Source organism: Pholcus phalangioides, unplaced genomic scaffold (assembly GCF_987345545.1).
Source record: "Pholcus phalangioides strain wild (caught in Gottingen) unplaced genomic scaffold, Ppha-v1.0 ptg000042l_1, whole genome shotgun sequence".
Classification (NCBI taxonomy): domain Eukaryota; kingdom Metazoa; phylum Arthropoda; class Arachnida; order Araneae; family Pholcidae; genus Pholcus; species Pholcus phalangioides.
In genome coordinates, this window is record NW_028301628.1 from 21,492,867 (window position 1) to 21,508,650 (window position 15,784).

The 15,784-nt window shown below is 36.0% G+C and overlaps 1 protein-coding gene across 1 annotated transcript in view; it reads left to right on the plus strand.

Annotated features, from left to right (window-relative positions):
- Positions 1–15,784, plus strand: part of drosha (ribonuclease 3 drosha) — a 76,487-nt gene that overhangs the window by 37,124 nt on the left and 23,579 nt on the right. Inside the window, exons 15-19 of the mRNA XM_089254666.1 lie at positions 605–743; positions 7,104–7,324; positions 7,632–7,734; positions 13,340–13,461; positions 13,548–13,601. Coding sequence (XP_089110792.1) covers positions 605–743; positions 7,104–7,324; positions 7,632–7,734; positions 13,340–13,461; positions 13,548–13,601 — 639 coding nt within the window. The remainder of the gene's footprint in view (positions 1–604; positions 744–7,103; positions 7,325–7,631; positions 7,735–13,339; positions 13,462–13,547; positions 13,602–15,784) is intronic.

Consider the following 15,784-nt stretch of genomic DNA (forward strand, 5'->3'; position numbering starts at 1 on the left):
GCAGCGGTGATCTCCAACAATGGCGGCTACTCTGGCTACTGATTTTGGCAGGAACCACACTTCACAGAAGTCTATAAATTTAATCATTTGATGCTTGGTCAACATGTTATCTACAAAATAAATATTGTTGCGATATCTCTTGTCTTTCTTGGTGTTGCAATTTGGGTGGCCAGCAGTGTATTTGTCAACTCCATTGGTACACATTTAACTATTTACATCAAATTTTTTATCCGAGTATGGATAATTAGACGTTTTGTTTTACATCTTCATGTGATGAGTGATTTTGAATTGCTGTATTGGAATCTCAACTTCAGCTATTCTTAAGTATTGCAATGTACATTCAACTTTTACTGTTGCGATATGCATGCAAAAAATATATATTGTACTTGTAAAAGTGTATCATTTATTCATATTTTTAATAATGTTTATTATCTGAAGAAATAATGTTTGATTGTGAAGTAAAGGCAAGTGTTCTTATAATAAATTTATGTATCAGTGATAGATGTATGTATAAAGAAACAACATTTTTAAAACAATTTTATTCAACGATGTTATTTATGGGAACATGAAAATTAATTTTTTTAACTTTGATATTTATGTTTAGTTGGCTTTGACACATCCTTCATATAGAGAGAATTTTGGAACAAATCCAGATCATGCTAGGAATTCACTTACAAACTGTGGCATACGTCAGCCAGAATATGGTGATAGACGCATACATTATGTAACAACTCGCAAAAGAGGTAATCTCACTTCATTAATATTATTTAGTAGACTCTCACTAATCCAGCACATATCCAGCCAGGGTGTGCCAGATTATTGGAAGTCAATTAAAAAAGCCCATTTGAATAATATAAACTTCTGTGCAAAGACATGCAGTGACTTGTTTTTCTCTTATATACTTGAATAAAAATCACTTAAAAAATGTCAGATTACTGGATGGGCCAAACTAGTGCACAGTCAGATTATTGAGGGTCTACTGTAATCATTGTTGACAAAAGACCTTGCACTCTTATCGTTAACCTAAGTGGAACAATTTCCCTTGATATTTGCAAATATTGATTCAATTTTCCAATATCTATAATTCGGTCTGAATGTTCAAGCATTTCATATCTAAATATTTCATATCGAAAAATTCATTTAGTTCCAAGTTTCAGGAGGTATTAAAATTTTCATTTTATGGATGTTCAATTTTTTGCAATTGATTTTTTTAATTATTAATTCTTCATTCATTTTTAATAGAAGGTGTTTCCAGTAAATAGGATGAATCACTTCTTTTGAAAATGTGAACAGCCTGACACGCTGCTACATTGTGTTCTTCCCTACATTACTTAATATCTGTTCTTGTTTTTCAGAATCTCTCAGCAGGTGTTTATGTGGTATCTGTAATGTAAGAGTTGTCAGTGCATTACGCAATAGAACAGAGAATCAATATGAAATTTCAAATTGGGTAAAACTGCAATGGAAACCCACAAAACGTGTATGGAGAGGAAGCTGTATCTAACAAGACAGCAAGTTTTGTCTTCAGTAACGATTGACTGTGAAAACATGGCATCATTATCTGCTGTATTGATGAAGTTGCAGCACAACTCCATTTGTTGCTGTTTTTGTTCTTAGCTTAGGTGATGAGGGGTAAACCTTGCACAAAATTTCCATTTTCTCTAGTCCTCTGTCAGAATGATTCAAGATTTCACATGGAAGATTCAATTCTTCTGCTATAATTTGATTGGACAAATGTAGATCTCGTGGCAATAACTGTAAAACTCTGTTAACATTTGTCGCTGTTCTGCTCATCACTGGTCTCCCACAACGATGCTTATCTTTGACACTTGCATGACCTTCACAGAAGCGTCTGAACCACTAAAATACTGCCTTGTAAGATACAGTTCCATCTCTGTGCATATTTTACTGCATTTGGTTTGTTTCTGTTGCAGTTTTACCAAATTTGAAAGAATTAAAGAAGAATTTACTATTCATTCTCTGCTCCATTAGGCAATGCACTAACAATTCTTATGTTATAGCTGCTGTGTGAACAAACACCTGCGGAAAAATTTTGAAAAACATGTGCAGATAGTTAGGTAACATAACTTAATGGTCACACCTTGTATATTGACAGTGTGACATGAAGATTAAAGTGTTCCCCACATAATTGAATGCCCCACTTAATTGAATATTATGTGCTGGAATTGTTGATATTGGTTCAAGCGACTGTGTGGCGGAGTTTCGCCAACGCTTGGCGTAAAAAGTGACTACGCAGGTTACGCGCGCCAAGCGACGGAAAGAAGAAAAAAATATTCAGTTAGTTGCGAGTGAGTGTAAATGACATGTTGATGGTTTTTCGTGTGTGTTCATTTTTTGTAAATAAATTAATTTGGTGATTGTGACAAGTCGTCTTTTAATTAGAGTGGAGTCAGATGAGCGTTATCAAATCAACTCGCTCGACATCCCAAATGTGGTGACGCGGTGTGGAATGACGCAAGAACATTAATTGGCACATGGCTGAATAAAGGTAGGCCGGATTCGTATGTTCACTTTCTCGTGTGTCCTCTGGGGTGTTAAAAGTGCAATTCCGTTCGCATTGGTATTGAAGTTTACACGCTGATAATGCCGGATCCGAAACCTGGAAATTCAGGAGATGAGAAAGTTGAATCACAATGTGGTCGTGTGTCTGTCAAAGTACCAAATTTTTGGCCAAACAATGTGAAACTATTTTTTGTTCAATTAGAGTCCAGTTTCAGGGTGTCTGGTATTACTGTTGAGCAGACAAAATTTGACACATTAGTTGCTTCGTTAGACCCTGAAACACTGTCACATGTTACTGACGTAGTTTGCGACCCCCCGTCAGATAGGCCTTATTCTCAGCCAAAAGCCCGTGTGCTTTCAGAATTTGAAATTTCTCACACGAAAAAAATTCAAACATTACTTGAGGATGTTGAGTTAGGGGATCGCTCACCCTCAATGTTGTTAAGGCAAATGAGAGATCTCAGCGAAGGTCACGTTGATGATAATTTTTTGAAAAATTTATGGTTGCGTAGATTGCCGATCACAGTACAAACCGTTCTGGCCATTAGTTCCGAAAATTTGGACAAATTGGCACAGATGGCAGATAAAATTTGCGAATGCACTGCTGTCTCTGTTGCTTCCGTAAATGCCTCTCATTTGACTGCTCGTAAAAGTGATGAAAGCGCAACACTAGTTGATCTCAAACATCAGGTAAATGAATTAACAAAACAAGTAGAGAATTTGACTGAGTTGAGTCACCGTCGAACAAACAATAATCTAGGTCGACATCGCTCTAATTCTAGAAATCGTAATGCAGTAAAAAAAGAAAATTGGCTTTGTTGGTACCATTTTCGATTTGGAGAAAAGGCAACTAAGTGCGTTTCGCCCTGTTCCTATGGGTCAAAAAACGAGTCAAGCCAACAGAAGTAGCTGCGGCTTCTGGGAATTTGGTTTTAAGTCGCAGGCTGTACGTGAAAGATCGCTTAAATAAGTCTGAATATTTGGTAGATACAGGTAGCGATGTTTCATGTTATCCCAGATCATTTATGAGTAAAGAAACTGCTGTTAGCACATTTAATCTCTATGCTGCGAATGGGACATGTATAAAAACATATGGTGTCAAATTGCTCACTTTAGATTTAGGATTACGCCGTACATTGCAGTGGCCATTTATCGTTGCTGATGTCAGCAAACCCATTATAGGAGCTGATTTTTTACAGCATTTTGGTTTGCTTGTTGACATTAAAAAACGAAACTTAATTGACCCCTTGACAAATCTTGTGTCTCATGGTCGTGCTGGTTTATGTGACATTCAGGCAGTAAAAACAGTTTCGGACAAATCTGGGTATGCCGATCTTTTGCTCAAGTATAAAGAGATCACGCAGTTAAATACTGCACCTCAAAATACTGTAAAGCATAACACGTTACATTTTGTACCTACCGTAGGCCCTCGTGTTTCAGCCAAAGCACGCAGATTAAATCCTGCGCAGTTGAATATAGCCAAGCGAGAATTCGATTACATGCTAGATAAGGGTATTTGCAGGCCTTCAAAAAGTAATTGGGCCAGCCCTTTACACATGGTTCCCAAGGGTTCGTCTGACTGGCGACCCACGGGTGACTACAGAGCTCTGAACCGCATTACTGTACCAGATAAGTACCCTGTACCACACATTCACGATTTCTCGCATATGCTCAATGGAAAGTGCATATTTTCTAAAATTGATTTGGTTCGCGCCTACCACCAAATTCCAGTTAATCCACCTGATATACCCAAGACTGCCATCATAACACCATTTGGGTTATTTGAATTTCCATTTCTAAATTTTGGCCTCTGTTCAGCAGCACAAACTTTCCAAAGATTTATCAATGAGGTTATGCGTGGTTTGGACTATGTTTTTTCATACATTGACGATATTTTGGTTGCTAGTGAGAATCCGGAGCAGCATAGGCAGCATTTGGAAGAAATTTTTAAACGTTTTTTGGAATATGGTATTGTCATTAACGAATCCAAATGTGAATTTGGCAAAGAAAAAATTGAATTTTTAGGTCACACAATCAATCAAAATGGTTGCTGTCCTACTAAAGAAAAAGTTGATGCAATCTTGAATTTTCCCAAACCTAGTGATATTAGCCAACTTAGACGATTTTTGGGGATGATAAATTTCTATCACCGTTTCATTCCAGACAGTGCGGTCATTCTTGCACCCTTAAATAAGTTACTGGTTGGGGCAAAAACGAATGACAAGCGGAAAATCGAATGGAATTCGGACTTAGACACAGCTTTCGAAAAAGCAAAAAATGCCATGGCTGAGGCAACTTTATTGTACCATCCTTCAGCAAATGCTAAAATGGCTTTGGTCACTGATTGCAGTGGTTTTGCGATGGGTGCTGTATTACATGAAGTAACACCTGATGGCCCAAAACCTCTTGGATATTTTTCCAAAAAGCTGTCACCTGCACAATGCAATTATTCAGCTTATGATAGGGAATTGCTTGCTGCATATTCAGCAATTCAGTATTTTATGTATTTGTTAGAGGCTAGGCCCTTCACTTTATTTGTGGACCATAAACCCCTCATATTTGCATTTCAGCAGAAACAGGATAAATGCTCACCTTGTAGGCTTAGGCAGCTTGACTTCATTTCGCAGTTTACCACAGATATTCAGTATTTACCAGGTAAAAGTAATGTTGTAGCGGATAGTTTATCCCGCATTTGTGAAATCCAATTTTCCTCATTAGCAGACATGCAGTTATGGAGCAAAATGCAATCTGAAGATGAGGAAATGAAAAATATCCTGGATGGTAATATTGATTGTAGTGTAGAATTAACAAAACTGGGGATGCCTGCATCCGATATTCATCTCTATTGTGATAGTTCTACTGGGGAAAATAGATTTTATGTCCCTCAAACCTTAAGAAAAAAAGTGTTCGAACAGGTGCATGGCTTATCTCATGCTGGCATCAAGGCCACTAAACAATTTATCAATAGCCGTTATTTTTGGCCTAATCAAAACAAGGACATAACTGTTTGGTGTAGAGCATGTGTGCTATGTCAGAAAACCAAGGTGCATAAGCATACAAAGTCACCTTTGACAAAATTTTTAGTCCCCGATGAACGTTTTTCACATGTTCATATAGACTTGATAGGACCACTTCCTCCGTGTCATGGTTTCCGTTACTGTCTAACGATGGTAGATAGATTCACGAGATGGCCCGAGGTAGTGCCACTATCCGACATGACGGCTGAAAGTGTCGCCAGAGCGTTGGTACATGGGTGGATTGCACGATTTGGTACACCTCAGAGGGTAACATGCGACAGGGGTGGACAATTTGAATCTGGTCTTTTTCAGGCTCTTTCCCGAATGCTTGGCATCCAAATTGCAAGGACCGCTGCATATACGCCACAGTGCAATGCAATGGTGGAAAGGTTCCATAGGCCACTCAAGCAAACATTGATGTGTCATATGATAAAACAGGTCCTGGAAGGCCTCGACTCAGACTGGTATGAAGCTCTCCCATTGGTTCTTCTTGGGTTAAGGTCAGCATATAGGAGTGACCTTGATGCCTCGACAGCCCAGCTGACTTATGGTTCCTCACTTCGTCTTCCTGGTCAGCTGTACGACGATCAGCCATTGTCTAACCCTCCCGACTACATTGCCCGATTGCAAAGGATCATCAGCTCTCTGAAACCAACGAATCCTGTGAGGCATGGACTTCCAAAGATCTACGTCCCGAAGGAGCTCACCACCTGCACTCATGTCTTCATCCGCCGTGGTCCCTTCAAGAAGTCTCTCCAGTGCCCGTACGAAGGTCCATTCCGTGTTGTGCGTAGATTGACCAAGGACTTCGTGGTGGAAGTAAACGACGAAGAAAAGGTGGTCAACATCGACAGATTAAAGCCGGCATTTTTGCTGTTGGATAAAGCCGTTCAGGATGACTCATCACGTTCCAGTGACAGTTCCAGTGATAAGAACAAAACTTACATCTCCCGATATGGTCGTAAAGTTCGGTTTCGTCTCACAAATGAAGTGTGAGACTGGCGGGGGAGTTGTGTGGCGGAGTTTCGCCAACGCTTGGCGTAAAAAGTGACTACGCAGGTTACGCGCGCCAAGCGACGGAAAGAAGAAAAAAATATTCAGTTAGTTGCGAGTGAGTGTAAATGACATGTTGATGGTTTTTCGTGTGTGTGCATTTTTTGTAAATAAATTAATTTGGTGATTGTGACAAGTCGTCTTTTAATTAGAGTGGAGTCAGATGAGTGTTATCAAATCAACTCGCTCGACATCCCAAAACTGCACTTTGATTGGACATAGGTTCATGTTGTCTGTGAAGCATCTATTGGTTTTATATTTGAGAATTTAATTTTTCTTCCTCTTTTTCTCTTGCAGAAAATTAAAAATGTTTGAATTTTTGTAATTCCCCAAATGTTGTTGGAAAAAAAAAACAAAATAAAAATAAAGCTGTCCGTATTTTAAGTATCCAATACTGTCTTGTGTGTGTGTGTATAAATGAAATTTACCAAATGACAAAGTAGCAACCCTCAAAGTAAATAATATAGCTTTGTTTTCTGTAGGTTTGAGAGTTTTCTGTTTATCTTCCAGGCATAAACACACTAATAAATATAATGTCAAGGTTTGGCAGACAAGAAGCAACTGCTTCTCGCATCAATCACAATGAACGTTTAGAATTTCTTGGAGATGCTGTGGTTGAGTTCTTGTCAAGTATACATTTGTTCTTCATGTTTCCGAATCTGGAGGAAGGTGGACTAGCAACATACAGAGCAGCACTTGTGCAAAATCAACATCTGGCAGTTTTATCTAAGGTAAATGACTATTTTGTTCATTTTGCAAAATAAATTTCAGTTATGTCAAGCTTAGTTTATTACTCCCTGTGGTTATTGATTGATATTAACTGTTTGTTTAATTTATGTCAGAACATGTTTTGAGAAAACAATATTTAACACGTTACTAGCCATTACATGAAATGAAACATTAAGATTTTTGTTATCAGTGTATGTATATTCAAAATAAAATGCCTTATAGAATTCTCAGTATGTTTTTCCAAATAATGTAATTTTGATTTTTGCTTACGTTCAATAACTGATCAGAATTGTAAATTTGGCAATACAGAAACTTCAGTTGGAGCAGTTTATGCTGTATGCTCATGGATCTGATTTGTGTCATGATTTGGAGTTGAAGCATGCCATGGCAAATTCCTTTGAAGCTTTGATGGGTGAGTTATGCTGTAAAGCCCCCCCCCCTCCCCACTTCTATTTCATATATTCAGTTTTATTGTTGTCCAATGAAGTATTATTTTATAAATATTTAAATTCCATTTGACTAGTCATTTGCAAGACTTCCCTCGTGTTTTATGGCCACTGATAGTTCATATTATAGCCAATTCAGTGAAAGTAACACCAGATTTGGAATCAGCAGCCCAAAAATATCCTAAATCCTTTAGAATACAAATTTTTTTTTGTTCTTGAGCAGTGTCATCAATGAATTTATGAGAGGCACACGCTCTCTCTCTCTCTGTGTCTATATATATATATATATATATATATATATATATATATATCAGTATAGATTTGTTCATATTTTTGTTTTATTTTCATCTTTTGTGTATCATTTTAAGCCATTCTCACATAAGAGACATGCTTTTGTAACTGCTTTAAGTTTTAGCTATAGTTTGAAACACTGGTGTGTAAAAGGCTGAATGGGAACCTTTGCATTTACACCAGAATAGAAAAAGGGGAAAAACACAATTCAAAGAATTTGGAAATATTATACCGGTGGCATCAGTGTGCCATTTTGTGTTTTTCTTCATGAGTTTTATTTAGCGTGTTTATTTTTTGGATCAAACACAGCAGTGTTTTCTTTATTTTTTTAGACTGTGAGTTTATTCTCTTTAGTTTGATTTTGTCACTGGATTTTTCAGGACTTCCATTGCTGGATTTCCGAGATAAGTTTTTTTTTTTATTGCTCTCAACTTTTTTAATTTTCGTTGTGTATTTTTGGTCGACTTAAATTTTATTTTCTCGGTCTCATTTCATTTTCATTGTACTTTTGCCAGGTTTGTGACCATTGCTTTTTTGTAGATAATCAATTGTTTTGCCATTTGCTCATACAGGAGGGAATAATTGGTTCTTTCTTTCCCACCATTATTTGTGTTTTTCCCATTTCTTTGATATAATTTCATGAGTTTTTTTTGGGCGTTAGTGTTAGCAAACTTTTTCCTGGGTATTCTCAACAATTTTTTTTTCAGTTTGGGTCCTATTGTTTTAGTGTTAGCAAATAGGTAGTTAGCTAATACTAATAAGTATAAATTTTACTTTCTATCTTAATACTTTTTTAAGGGTGTGTTTTATTCTTTATATACATATACAGTAAAACCTCGATAAGTCGTCACCTCAAATTATCGAAAAATTATGACGGCTTAAGCGGAGTTCCGTCAGTTTTAATGTACGATGTTTTGAAAATCATATATATTTAAAGTAATATGACATAAAAATATGAATCAAAATAACAATATTAATAAAATTTATAGATAGCAAAAGAAAAATAATAGCAATTTTTTACCTTTTCTGATCTCTTATCACTTAACTTATTGTGGTAAAATGTACTGGTACACTTTGATTTATACTGGTAATTTTTAATTTAGACTAACAGAGCAATTGTATGAATAAGTAGCTTTTCTTCATAACAGAACTCCATATTGCACATTAATGTTACATGTACATCAAATTTAATTTTAGTGTTTTAATTCTTCATCAGTAGTTCATAATACAACTACAGGGTAATCTCTAACACTTTTGACATGAGGGGGGGACCCTTTGCAGGGAAAAGTAAACAGAAGACCAGTGAAAGAATGTCTGATTTTTTTCACCAAAGATATTTTGTTTAAATTTGAAGCTCTAAATTAGTAGAGCCCAGCTTTCTATGATTATTTATTATCCGTGTCACACTTTGACTTTAACTTGATTAATTTGATTCTTCGATTTACATAATTTTTGATTTCCTTGCACTATATGTAATCTTTGACATATCAATAAATTTTGGTTTTGCCGGAAATGCCCTGGGGGCCCCCCCAGGGAGGGTGGCCCCCAGCTTATGTTGCTTCTTGCGACAGAGCTTGGGTGTCTCACGGTTTCTCCAGTAGAGCCCATGCAGAAATGAGATCTAGCTTGAACAGTCCCCAACGTTCCAAAACCCCTAGTCGGCAAATTAACTTCCCCAGCGTAACTTTCGTTACTTAAATTGTTCCGTTTGGGTATATAGGATTTTATGGTGACTTTTAAGCATATGGCAATGCTGTTAATGGGAGCCATAAAAATAGTCTTTTCCTCTTTCTCAAACTTTTTCATATTGACGACTTAACCGAAATTAACGATGAGTAAAAGTGGGTTTAATAACATTGTGGTCTATGAGAGTGGAAAGGGTCTGAAGAAAAATGACAACTTAACCGGAGTGACGACTTATCAGGGTGACGACTTAACGAGGTTTTACTGTATATATTTCTTCCTTGTGATTTTGTGTTGAGCATTTTATTTTACTTAATTTTTTCGTAAAATCTTTTACATATATTTTGCATTGTAATGTAATTTACATTATTTTAATTTTCTGTTAACGTTTCTCATTTTCATATTTTTTAAACATTATTATCTAGTTTTTAGCAGTTGTGTTATTATGCCTTGACCTTAATTAGTACTGTGTAGGGCTTGTGATGGGAGGTTCCATGATCTAGAGGGGATAGTAACTGATAGTTTCAACTGTAAGGGGTATTTGGATAGGGCAAGGTTGGATCTTGAGGTCAAAGCATTACGAGAGAGTGAGTTAGGGTTTTAGACAGGCCTGGGTATTACAGAGCCATCTGTCGATGAAGAAGCAATCTCCATGAACAACGGCAGTTTAAAGAGTGAATGGGTGGTTGTGGATGAGGTAGAGGGGGATAGTGATAGGGGTTTAATCATCAGCGATTCTTTGGTTAGGGAACTGAGGAACAGAGTGTATATGGGTTTTTGAGGTTTTTAGCGTTGTTGCCTTCCTGAGGGAAACATTAGCAACATTCTGGATGTTTTTCGTCGCCAAAAGTTGCCCTTGCGAGCAATCCTGTGAGTGGGAACGAATCAGGTAGGAGCAGATATTAGTGAGTCTCTGTCAGAGTATCAGGATTTACTATTATCCGCTAGAGGAGGGGGGTTCAGATGTGGTAGTGATTCCAGTACTGTCAAGGGGTAGTAAGGGGGTATAGGAGTAGGATCCACCAAATCAATTCAGGCCTGAAGGACATTTGCCCCTCACTTGGGGTCACGTTCTTGGATCTACCCGCATTTACTGATAGGTGGCTTCATTGGAATCGGATTCATCTGAATGGGAGGGGTCTGGGAGGTTTATGATAGGCTTAGGTATGATTTTTACTCCCAGACCACATAGTCAGGAATGCAGGTTAATTAATGATAATCACAACAGTATTGACTGGGAATTACCCACCTTTGACTTGGATGGCTTCTCGATTGACACAAAATCACAGGGCAAATTAAAATGTGTGCTAATAGATGCCAGGGAGCTTGGGCAATAAGACAGATTTTTTAGAAACTATGATAGCTGTGAAGGGCCTGGATCTTATAGCCATTACAGAATCTTGGGCAAACGATGGAGATGAATCTTTCTTACACATCTCAGGATATGATACTTTTTTAAGAAATAGATCGGATAGGAAAGGGGGTGGAATTGGGATTGTTAGCAAATTCGCAGATGACGTGAAGCTAATGGGGGTAGTTGGGAATCAAAGCAATAGTTATAATATAAGTATAATATAGTTATAATATAAGTATAATATAGTTATAATATAAGTATAATATAGTTATAATATAAGTATAATATAGTTATAATATAAGTATAATATAGTTATAATATAAGTATAATATAGTTATAATATAAGTATAATATAGTCATAATATAATTATAAATGATAGTTATAGTAATAATCTCAAAGAGTTCCAGACCCACTTGAACAGGATTGAAACATGGGCAAATGAGTGGAGCACAAAGTTTAGTGTTGACAAGTGCATGGTCATTCATTTTGGTTCGAACAACCCATGTTTCTCTTACGAGTTGAATGCTATCACTATCCCAGATGCAACTAGGGGAACCAATTTGGGAATTCTCTCATTGACGAGCAGCTTAGATTTTCTGAACACTGTTCAGCAGTGGTAAAAAAATCGAATAGAATGTTCGGTTTTATTTTCAAAAAGGTGTCCTTGTGCTCTCTTTCTGCTTTTCCGAGTCTTAGTTCGTCCTGGACTGGAGTATGCTGTAAGATTTTGGAGACCATACCTATGGAGGGACATAGACTTGGTTGAAGGAGTGCAGAGAAAAGCTATGCGTGCCCTCGTTGGCACATGCAGCTTGAGTTATGAAGAGCAAGGGCATAGCGAAGGGGGGACTTGGGGGTCTGGCCTCCCGAAATGTGAGAAAATGACCAAAAAAAAAGGGGGAAAAGGTGGTTAAATCTATTGTTCTATCACTTTGCTCCCCCCCCCTCCCCCCGGAACGAAATTTCTGGCTACGCCCGTGATAAAGAGAGACTTCATTTTTTGAATATGTTTACATTGGATGGACACAGATGTCAGGAAGATATGAATCAAAATGTTCAAAATTTTCAACGGTATAGATAGGATGGACCACAATTTATTAATTTGCCATCAATCAATTGCTTTTAGAAGGGGACACCAGTATCGTTTGGTAAGGGACAATTCTAGATTATGGTGTTGCAGAGAATTTTTCTCTAATAGAGTTGTTAATAAATGGAATAGCTTACCCCTGGAAGTAGTAAATTCTAACACAATTGACATGTTTGAAAGAAATACGATAAACTTGTTGGGGTAAATCGAGAATCTACCCATACTTAGAATAAGACAAGCATAAGTATTCTTTATGGGCAATGTATAATATTTTATCATACATGTATATTGTTTGTGATTGCATTTTTAATTGGGTTGCTGTATTTTAGTAATATATGACATCCATACTTGTTATGGGCATCTTTTTCTCAGCCACCTCATTGGGCATTTTGCCTGTTGTGGCCTTTGTATTTGTATATTAACCCCCACCTCCACTCTTTGAGAAAATCCTGCATACACTAGTTATGTCACTTTATAAATTAAGATACTGCAGAGTCTTTTTTAAAAAATTTTCCTGTGAAAGAAATTCCTATCAAAGCATAAACTTGCTTTGAGGTGAAAAATGAGGTTTTATGTCACAAATGGATTTTCTGAGTATGGACTAAAAGGTTTCCATACATTCTGCATACATTTTAGAATGTTGTCATGCTGCTGAGAATATGCCTTTTTAAAGCAATACATTTAATTATGCATATGGAAAATCATATGAATAGTTTCCATTTGGAAAATGGTTTTATCACTTCCAAACCACCTTTTTATATCTTATCACTTCCATGAAACCAATGACATTGTTGAATATTTTCTGGCAACAATTTTTTTCACTTAGCGAAGATGAATATTTATTACTTCTATACATTTATCCATATGTATTTTATATATTATATATTCTTTCTATATATTATATATTCTTTCTATATATTATATATTCTTTCTACATATTTATTTATTCATATATTATATATTCTTTCTATATATTTATTTATTCATATATTATATATTCTTTCTATATATTTATTTATTCATATATTATATATTCTTTTTATATATTTATTCATTCATATATTATATATTTTATATATTATTCTATGTGTATTTAATCTATTTTTACTATACTTTTACAAAATATCCATAATTATTCTTTTCTTCTTCTTTCAGGAGCATTGTTCCTTGATACACGAAGTGGAATAGCAGTTGCTGATAGAGTTTTTTCAGAGACACTGTTTCCTGAGCCAGATCTTCTGGATGTCTGGATTAATTATCCCCCTCATCCTCTGCAGGTAATCATTAACAAAATCTACAGATTTCTGTTGTACTATTTGTTTACTGCTTTAACTAAAAATTTCCATTCATTTTACGTTTATAGGAACAAGAACCTAATGGTGATAGAAAGTGGATTGAATTTGTTCCTATCCTTCAGGTAAGATATTAATCTTGTTTTCTTTGATAATAATGCTATGGTTCACAGGTGTTGGAGGACATAGTTTACCCACCACATTATATTGTAATTGTGGTATGATGGGATGAAAATAAATTTCATAAAATGTGTGATGATTATCCATGAATATAGGGCTGTTGTTTTATCCAATTCTATGGTCTATCAAGGCATAATATAACTTGATTCCATTGTATTAATGGTGTTTGGATTATATTTCATGAAAAATATTGAAGCTTGTTGTATTTACCTATTCCGTTATTTTTCCTTCCAATATTTTTTCATTTTCTTTCAGATATAATCGTATTGAGGGTGAAAAAATATATTATTCTAATATGTTATGAACTCTGAATCATGAACATGCACATAATTGTGTCATTATAGAGTATGTGACAAAATACTTTTTGACTTCCCTCATTTTTTTTCATACTTTTAAAAATCAGAAATCTCCCCCTCAAAAATGGGACTTCCCCTGTAGTTTTAAAATTTTCATTAAGGATGCATATTTAAGATTGATATTATATAGTATCAGGGCTGGACAAATGTAATGCCTGACAACATGTCTGGGGCATGTGAACATTTTGACTGGGCATGAATTTTTATTCCAATTTAAAAAAAAAGGTTAAATGCTATAATTTTTTATTTTTTCCTCATCAGCAATGATGCCAGTGTTCCTATAAACATGCATGAAATTTCACTGAAAACTTTTCTGCATAGTCATACGATAAAGTATATAGTCTCTATAATTTGATCTATTTTTATTTTTTACTAGCTGATACCCGGCTACGTTGCCTGTCCTGTAAAAAATTTATATATGTATAGCTTATTAATCATTTCTTAACCAAAAAAATTTCTGCATCAAGTAAGCAAAATTGCTTTTATTTTTAAATATTTTAATTAAAAACTTCAGGCAATCGCTTGTGGGTACACAATATTTTTTGTTTTTCCATCTGGTGTGTAGATGTAAAAATTTTTGGAATTTCCAACACGCGAACAGGCGATGAAAAGCTGTCTGTGTGAAAAATGGCTCAAGTAGGTTGATACCTGCCACTGCTAACAACTGGCCTTGCGCTTTGTTGATTGTCATGCCAAAAGCTAAACGAATCAGGAACTGTAATTGCTTGAAAGTGAATGCCATTTCTTCAGTGATAATTGGGATACAAGAATGAAGACGTCTTCTCCTTCAGCACATCCAGTTAGAATCATTGCTTCAATGATGCAATTGTGCAATTTCTTCACGCAGAGTCTGGTGCCATTGCAGAGCTTGATGTCTCCAAATTTCTTAAAAGCATTATAGGTGCTCCGACTTTGAGGGTCAAGTTGTGTGGTGGCACACCTGGAATATCCAAAGAGTTCAGAAATTCTGAGAGATACAGAACTGTCTGCGCTGTGTCTGACAGTGTCAACCAATTTGTAGGATGTGGAGTCTCCCGGAATAATTTTTTTTATTTTTTCGTTGATCTTGTTCACACTGTCATTTTTTGGTGCCAGAATCGCTCTCACAAAGCCACTAATGGTTTTGGTGATTTTGTTGAATGTTTGGGAACACTTTGTTTGCAAGTTCTTGAACTGAGTTTAACAACTGGCAAAATCCATTTGGGAACTTAATCAGTCCAGTGCTTAGATCTATGGGAATTCTTCCATTGCCAAGTTTGATCAACTGATGTGAAAATGATAGCAGTGCTGAGTCATTTTGCAGTTGAACTTGCATGTTGGTGGATAATGATAATTTTTTAATTTCGTGCCAATGTTGATGATTTGAGGCAAGCATTGAGTTCATCATTTTTGTCGTTGAACATTTTTATTCCCAGTTTTGTCGTTGTAGTTGTTGTTCTTTGTTGTTAGTGATGTCATATGTCCAACTTGTGCAGCGAATATTCAAACGCCTTTTAAGCATTTTTTAAATTGAAACTATACCTCTACAATAAGCGGTTGATGAGATAAAGGCCACATTAGCACTTACAGGACACCCTGTATATAGCCAAGCAAAAATACCCGGCGCTTCCTGGGTTTTCTTCAGTTACTGGGAGGATTGGAAAAGTTACAAACCATTATAAAGGAATAAACTGTTATAATGGCAGCATTAAAGATGTGACAAACCAATGTAAAGGCATATAAACGTCTGAAACGCATTGTTGGGAACCACGGTAACTAAAGTAAACGTTCCG